This window comes from Haliaeetus albicilla, chromosome 26 (assembly GCF_947461875.1).
Source record: "Haliaeetus albicilla chromosome 26, bHalAlb1.1, whole genome shotgun sequence".
Lineage (NCBI taxonomy): Eukaryota > Metazoa > Chordata > Aves > Accipitriformes > Accipitridae > Haliaeetus > Haliaeetus albicilla.
Genome location: NC_091508.1, coordinates 5,644,002 through 5,652,282, shown reverse-complemented (window position 1 = coordinate 5,652,282; position 8,281 = coordinate 5,644,002). Strand labels below are relative to the sequence as shown.

General features: G+C 46.8%; 1 protein-coding gene across 2 annotated transcripts in view; it reads left to right on the top strand.

Annotated features, from left to right (window-relative positions):
* Positions 1 to 2,614: 2,614 nt before the first annotated feature.
* Positions 2,615 to 8,281, top strand: part of SRPK1 (SRSF protein kinase 1) — a 28,125-nt gene continuing 22,458 nt past the window's right edge. For both annotated transcript variants that reach the window (XM_069771061.1, XM_069771060.1), the window contains exons 1-2: positions 2,615 to 3,193; positions 3,323 to 3,383. In XM_069771061.1, coding sequence (XP_069627162.1) covers positions 2,755 to 3,193; positions 3,323 to 3,383 — 500 coding nt within the window. In that variant the 5' untranslated portion in view covers positions 2,615 to 2,754. The remainder of the gene's footprint in view (positions 3,194 to 3,322; positions 3,384 to 8,281) is intronic.

Genomic DNA, 8,281 nt, shown 5'->3' with positions numbered 1-8,281 from the left:
AATATTAAACTATCTGTAATGTATTCCACTGAGGAGTTCTAATCTTTTTTTAATTTAAATTATTATTGATTCCAAGCAGTTTCTAGAGGGAAGCCACAGTACTGCATGTGTGAACTGCAATGGTAAAGGATTTTAGTGAGCATTACTATGTGGAGTCGCTTACTGTAGAGGAAACTGAGTCGTGGAACCCTCATACCTTTTGGATTGAAAGACAGGAAAAACTGAAAGCTGAAATGGTATTGAGTAATTCTCAAACCACATATGCTTCCCTACATTGTTTTGGACAGTGGCTTCATGCCAAGCTCCTCTCAGCTCTGTAGCTCTGTTCAAAACAGAGTAATACAAAACCCATGAAAAGCATAGCCCTAATTTCCAGATCCTGTTGGCGCTCCTACAGCAACCTTGATTTAAGATGAAATGGCATTCCTTGCTGTTGGCACCATCAAAAGTCTCCACTGCAAACTAAAGAGGGTTTTTGGGGGTTTTTTTGGCTTGCTCAGCAAAGTTCCGAATCTTTCCTTCCTACCCCCATGACTCTGCAGAGTTGAGCACCAGGGGACAACTCAGACGTCAGCATGTTAGCATTCAAATTATGGGTATTCGTGTTGCAAAACAAATATCTTGCCGAGAGGAAGTCCAGACAATCCCAATCTTTTTCCCTTACAGCTGTGCGGTGCCATAACTCTACTCCCGCATACATACACACAGTTTCTGTGTTTAGCCAAGCACAAATCCCTGGACATGGGCTGCGAAGCAACAAAGCACGTACTTTATGGCCAAGGACTCCACCTATACCTCTAAGAAGCCACAGAAGTCAGAGTTCAAAGGCCTGTCTGTAATCATGTGTTTGTAGGCAGCTTGATGTTCTCACCTGACCTAGTTGCAACAACTGCAGTTGTTTTGTGCATGCAGCAACTTTTTAATGTCCTTCCTAGCTAGTGTGATGCCGTGATGTTTTCCTAGTAAGGCATGCTGCAGAAACCCAGGCAGCTGTCCGACTGCATTGAATTAGGGGATACAGATCCCCAGACACAAGCGTTATCTTTGCAGACAGTGCAAAGTGTATGGTAACCACCACCAACCCTGTTGGTTTTTTATTAACTATTATTCTGGTGCATAAATGGCTGCAGAACACATAAAGCAGGGGAGGAACCTCAGGAGTCATGCAGAGCGTGGCAAAAGCAGTTCTTGGAGCAATGCACTGCAGTGTGTCACACTTTGCAGGAAGCTATGAGGAAGGACCAGATAAACCAGTTACGTATGGGCATAGTTCGCAGGCATTTATTCTGCTTTAAAAATTAGTGCCAGGCTGGTTGTGGCAAGATGAGTGTATCTTGGCTTAGGCCTGGCTCAGCAACCCTTTGAGGGTGCTACCCCAGACTGTGTTTTTCTATCCCAAATCAGAAGAGTTACAGAAGAAACTTGGCAAGAGTGAAGACGCTGAGTAATATCTTGCTTCTGTAGAAGACCTCTGCATGAGGCTCCTAGTTCAGACTAGGGTGGCAGCTACTGTTCGAGGGAGTATGATACCTGCCTGCACGCTTGCTTTGCTGTGTGGCTTTCCAAATCTGGCCACGTGCCGTCTTTGATGTCTTCACGTGAAGAAATCCAGCCTAGGCCAGTGGAAGTATGAAACAGAGCGGTAGTCACAGCAGGTGTGAGCACACACCTTGCTAGAGCCAACTGCACGAGTCATTTATTACAAATATGGGATGACAGACAGGCTACCTGTAAATAGAGATTATAATAGCTTCTGTGGTCTGTTTGTATCGTGACTTCTTTGAGGCAGGGAGTTGCTGTGTGATGCTAGCAGGGGGGACTCTGTCGTGCTTGAGGTCTTTCAGCTCAATGTTACCTTGAACACAGCAGTTGTGCAAAGGCTGAAATTTGCCCCTCTCTGTTGCATTATCATCACAAAAATCCTGTGGTAGTTTCTCACAGCTCTCTGCAGGAGAACAGGCAGATGTGCTAAACATCTCATGCTTGTAGGGAGCAACAACCGCAAATTATGAAAAGCATTTTTCTGTCTTCCAAAATTGCACACACACATACCTACCTTTCCATGAAGATACTTATAATCTGATGCCAAAGGGCCCAGCTCTCGGGCACGTTTTAAAATGCCGTGTCCTAGAAATCAAAAAGCAGAGCAGACACGGCTCACGCTCCAGTCGTGACTCCCTCTGCCGGCTTCGCGGCAGGAACCCGGGGTGAGAATCCCTGATAGAAACCTGATACGATATATAACATGCTTGTAACAGAGCTGTGAGGAGTTTTTTAGGAGTAAAAGAGCGTTAAGCAAAACCGCAGATAGGAACAGAACTGGCAGAAGTTCTAAGGTGAATATGTAACCACCTTAAAACACAGGTATTTGTTCAGTGCTTACAGGGAAATGCCCGAATGGCCCAGTAGCACGAAAAGTGTTTTTTTTCATCGTAATGATTAAATCAGCAGTTTAATAACGAATCTCTAACGGGCACGTCACTCTGCTAAAGGGACGCGATTTACAAATCTCTTCCGTGCAAAGCTCTACCCCTTGAGCAGGAGAAGCGGGTGAGGTGTGTGCGGGCACCCCGAGGCTCACCCCGAGGAGCACCCCGAGGCGCGGCTCACCCCTCTGCCCTTCCCCCGTGGGTGGGTGACCGGCGGCTCGTAGCGTGACATCCCTCGGAAGCGTCCGCCCTGACGTCGCGGCGTGTGACCGCGGCTTGGCCTCACCGCTGTTATTCTCCCCGGCAGGGCTGAGGAACGGTCAGAATGGATTCCCGAACGGCCGTCCCACGCGCGGCGCTGGCGTCACAGCCGCGGCGGCTTTCGTCACACGCGCGGCTCTCGCCGCCCGCCCCACGCCCGTGCCTGCGCCTGCGCCCGTGCCCGTGCCCGTGCCCGTGCCCGCGCCCGCGCGCGCCGCCCGCCATGCCGCCGCCGGAGACGGTGCCGGCGCTCGGGGAGCTCCGCCCCGCGGAGGGCGGGCGGGGGCGTGGCCGGGAGCGGGGAGGCGTGGTTTCCCTCCACAGCTCCCTCTCGAGCGGCACCCCCAGCGAGGGTGAGGCTGTGGCCGCGGGGCGGCGCGCGAAGGTGTCCAAGCTGCGCGTGCTCGGGCCGGCGCGGCCCGGCGTGGCGCGGGGAGCGGGCGGAGCGCGCAGGCGCGCGGGGCAACCGGGGCTCCCGGCTCTGGCGGCCATGGAGCGGAAAGGTGAGCGCTGCGCGGGCTCCCCCCCATCCCCTCACCCGCCTACCCCCCATCCCGGGGGGCACCGGTGCCCCCCCCATCCCCTCGCCGGGCCCGCCGCCCCTCACGCGTCTCTCCCCTTCTCTCCCTCAGTGCTGGCGCTGCAGGCCCGAAAGAAGCGGACCAAAGCCAAGAAGGACAAGGCCCAGAGGAAGTAAGTGCGGCCCCCGGCTCCCCTCAGGCGGCAGCTCCCGCCACCGGCGCTGCCTCCCGCCGCCGCCTCTTTGTTACCCCGGCCCTCCCCCGCGGGGAAGGGGTTGCCGAGCCCCGCGGTGGCCCGAGCTCCGGCGGGAGCCGGGCGCTCCCGGGGCGGAGAAGCGTGCGAACCCCTCGGGCTAGACGGGTTTTTAACGCGAGTTTAATTGAAGGCACGTTTCGCGGCATAGGCAGGCAGCCGGCGCGGCTGGTGGCCCGGGGCGGCGGGTTTTGCCGCCCTGCCTCTCCGCCGGGGCTGGTTTTCCTCAGGATTTGACGGTTTCTCGCCGTCCCGTGTCGTGGTTCCTTTGGCGGGCGGGGGAGCGGAGCTGCCTCGGTGTGTCAGGAGGCTGTCCGTTCCCTGCCTCTGCCCCGAGACTCGGTGAACGGAGCTGCCGTCGTGCTCTGTCCTTGCTGGCTCCTTCACTCGGCCCCCGGCTGTACCCGGTGGGCGATGCCAGCGTCCCCTCTCCTTTCTGGAGCCTCCAGAGCTGGCTTTAGGAACTAGCTTCTCTTGATTCTCTTGCCCCCCGCCTCCAACGCCGCTTTTTTTTCTTTTTTTTTTTTAATCTTGCCGTAAGAATGCTGTGATGTGTTGTTAACTTCTTTCTCTAACTTTGATGCTCTCGTGTGGCTTCTCTCCTACCACAGGAATTTCACAAGTCTTTGTACGTGGTGAACTTTTGGATGCAGATATAAAAATTAAAAAGATCTCGAGTAAATACTAAACAATGGCTCCCACCAGACTGCATTAAGTACTGCACTCAGTGCTGCTCGTGAATTCCTTTCTAGTGAAAGGTGATGTAAATCCTAGAGCCGGTTCTGTGTGCTCAGTAAAATGCTGCTTATTCGCGTAGGATCTCTGGTACCCCAGGAGGTTTTATACTTACTGGTGCCTGGGAACCAAAGGTATTTAGGAAGTAAAGCTTTGGGGGTGGGAGCTGGAGGGGTTTTTCTTTAGGCCTAGAGTAATGCTATCTTAGTCACTTCCTCAAACAAATCATGGATTTTAAAAAATTTTCTGGTTGTCTCTAGCAAAGATTCGGTTCTTTTGAGATGGGGCTTCTGAGGGGTGAAGAGCATTGACTAAACCCTTTGGGAGATGTGCATTATGTTTCTGTGCTATTTTGTACCTTCTCCTGGTATTTCTTGAAGATGGCATTAGGACAATTTTTTAAGAGCTCTCCTCTTTCTATAGTATTATCTGCATCCTAATTTCTGAATGAATAATTCATTGTTTAATTCTATACCTGTTACTTTCTTTTTTTCTTGTTCACCTGCAGACAAACAATACTGACTCTGCCAATAGAGTCCACAGTTGCAGTTGGAAAGACTGATTTCTGTGTAAATTCTGAGGTTGCTGAATGGTAACTTTCAGTGCTGGCATGTTTTTTTTAAAAAAATTCTTTTTAACTACGTAGCCAGAACAGGTTAACTGCACTGCTGGTTAGCTGTTGCTTTTGCCACTAACCTTGATTTGAGTGGAGAACCATACTATTTGTAAAATGCTGTGTTTATGTTCTTAAACTACACGCTTCAACTCTGTTTTCTGGTACCATAGGTTTGTTAGATCCTGCCTCGGAAATTAAAGAAACTTGCATGTACTTTATGCTTTACATTGTACAACGAAAAGAACCCAGTGTCAGCCTCTGACTTTAGGTACAGTTCCACGACATTTATGCTATTTAAATACAAAGCTGCTCTAGTTAAATCTTCTAAAATAAGCTTAACTGGGTTGTTGCAAGACTTCTCCCATAAAACCTAAACTTAAAACCACATGGAATGTCCTTTTAATACCTAATGTTCCATGGTAGTTGGTTAGATCACACACATCTAATTTTTTTGATATGAAGGGCAGTAAAAAGCATGAAACAACTGATTTTAGAAGGTTAAGGTTGGTGAGTATTAGGAATTACCTTATTATGGGTAAGTGTAAAAAATCAGAGAATGTTCTGAAGGGATTTAAAGAAATTCAAGGTATCTTTCACTTTAGAAATGAACTATACCTGCTTTAAGTTTCCCTATCAACCTAGTCTAGTTAAAAAAAAAAACAACAAACAAAAAAACCCCCCGAACAGTTGGAAAGGTTAAAATAATCACAATGGACTGTGTATAGTACAAAGTGGAAAGTTACCCTTTTTTTTTTGTTCATTAATTAGTTAAAATTGCTATTTAGGTTCAGACAAGACCAGCCTAAACTAGTTATTTCCAGAAAACCCTTGTAAATACTAATTACGGTTCTGTGTATAGGATTTTTTTTTTAATGGGAAGGTTAACCAAGTTCTTAATTTTCCACAAATTCAGGATCTTCCTAATTCTTCCCATCCTTCCTGTCTTCAAAGTTTTATTTGATATCAGTGAAGGAGTGAGTGCATTTATCCCAACATACTCTTCTGCAGAAAGAGAGCAGGCAAAGTTTCTTGGTAATACAAAGGTGAGGTACCTGTGTCTTCCCAGTCTAATAAAACTACTCCAAATCTTTTGGTGATCTGGAATAATCATTAAACCAGCTGTCTCAAACGTTTGGTTAGGAAGCTTCTACTTGCCCAGCTTGCTCATCAGTCCTGTGTCTGCCATTGTGGAGTTGGAAGAATATTGTGACTGTGTACCTTTGCCCAGCTCCCGTTTCCGTGAGAATTGAGGAGGAGGAAGGACAGGGAGAGTGACAGCTGAATGCCTTGGAGGGACAAAAAGCAAGTCTAGATACAGGGAGATCCTGAGTTCTAGTGTTGACTGTCACTGGGTTGTTTTGTGGCCTTGAGTGAAGCATTGATTTCAGTTTCTTCTTATTTCAGCCTTTTCTGTCAAAAAGGCAAGGAATTAGAATTAAAATTGCTTTATTTTTAGAAAATGAGAGGCAAGCTTCTGCTTGGCCTTTTCCTTAATATTAAGAATATGTCAGGAAATATGCATGTCAGAGCTTTAGTTGCTAATAAAACATAGGGAGTTTGGTACGTAGGCTACTGCAATGTGTGTTGCTGCCAAGAGATAGCTTTGCTGAAAGCTATCTGGGAAGTATGTGATGTATTAATTTTATCATTTCATGAGGTGTGAACATCTCAGGCACTGAGAGTCAGTTGATTCCCAAAGGCACCCAAAAAAGCCTGTCTTTAAAAAAGGAGCTTGTAGGCTTACAAGCGTTTTTCTTACTAAAACTTTAATAACTTACAGCTGTCTGAAGAGTTTACAGTCTATCTGGTGAGGTGCATTCAGGTAGTTATTTTTACCCAATTATCAGAAATGCAATAGATTTTTGCAATTCTTTGTTTGAAGCAGTTACTAATATCTTTGGAGTTCAGCGTTGGTAGACAAAAATGTGTTAGGCAGAGTATTTGCCCTGGTCCTTAGGAAGGTGGGGGAGCTGCACAGTGCTTTCCTGGGAGCAGTTCTTGTGCTAGTTTTCCTCATATGACTTCTAGGGAACTGAAAACAGAATTCCAGTGTTCTGGTGTCTCATGAGCTTTGTTGGATGGTGATGTCCATGAATGCAGAGGCAGGAGGAAGGAGTGATGGGTGTCCCAACAGTTCAGCCTTTCATCGGCCACGAGGTGGCTGCTTCTTGCTTTTTGCAGGTCCTGCAGCACAGACCAGGCCACGTGTGTGCTTGTAATGCCTTCGTGCAGTAAGGTAGTGTCTGATTAGGAAGCAGTGCAGGCTAACAGGAGATTACAAGCTCGATTTTTTTTTTTTTTTAAGCCTCCACGTGCTTTTTGGAGGGGAATGTTGCTTTGAGTTAGCTCTAGTGTGGACAGAACGTCTGTTCCTGGCTGAAGTGAAGGTGGAATATGCCAGCTACATGCTTTCATTTGAAAGAGATTAATTTCCTATGCTGCAAGACTGTTGTACTATGTGAATGAAAGCCCGATATGTGAGGAATATCTGGTATTTACTTCAAAACTGTGCTTCTGTTTGAAAATACAAGCTTCTATTTGAACTAAAATACTAATGTAGATGTACTTTACCAATGGCTCTGGTAATTTGTAATGGAATCAGGCACTTGTGACTGTTAGATCATAATTGCCAGTAAAATGCTGTGGCTTTTTTTCTGTCTACTTCGTATGTTGCAAACCCTGAGAAGCTCAAACTGTTCTTTGTCCTGGGAAAAAATGACTGTTTAGGTTACTGCTGAGATTAAGACCCAGAGTTTAAAAACTAGGCTAAAAAAACCATCCCTGTTCAAAGCAGTTACAGAAACAGATGAGAAACTGAACAAATAGTTCTGTATTATAGCTCATTTTCTCTGAAATGAAGAAAATAAGCATATGACTAGAACTGGGCTACAGGACTGTGTGATGTGTAGATGATGGGTATGTTCATTGGCAGGCCCAGATGTCACTAAGTCCAGTGTCTTGCTTCAGCAGTCTTTTATGTTTCAGGAAAAGTTGGCCTATTTGCAGACAAACCCAGCAGTTCTGTGTAAGGGGTGTTGAACTGATTGTGTCTCAAAGCAGAACATTTTATTACTGTAAGCATGAATAACTACAAAGGTAGTAGCAGCCATACAGTTAACAGTATGTGGCTTGTTCTGAAAAATGTTCATGATCTGAAGTACTTTATTTCTGCATGCACTGGTGAACTTATTTAATCCTTTCTTACAGGCTTTACTGAGTGGGAGATATTTTTTCACGGGACTTTCAATAGTTCCTCTGGCTCCCTCTACTCGTGGAGGGAAGACAGTGGCAGAGTTGAGTTGGTGCAGTACTGCTGTCTCGCTTCCTCTCCCTCTTCCCAAATGCATGCAATATTCAGTATTTTTGAGAAACTGGTTTAGTTTCTGCAATTTTTCTGGCCAGACTCTTGATGTGCAGTGAAGCCTCACTTCTTTCTTCCTCCTCAATAGAATTGCTATGAAGAGAG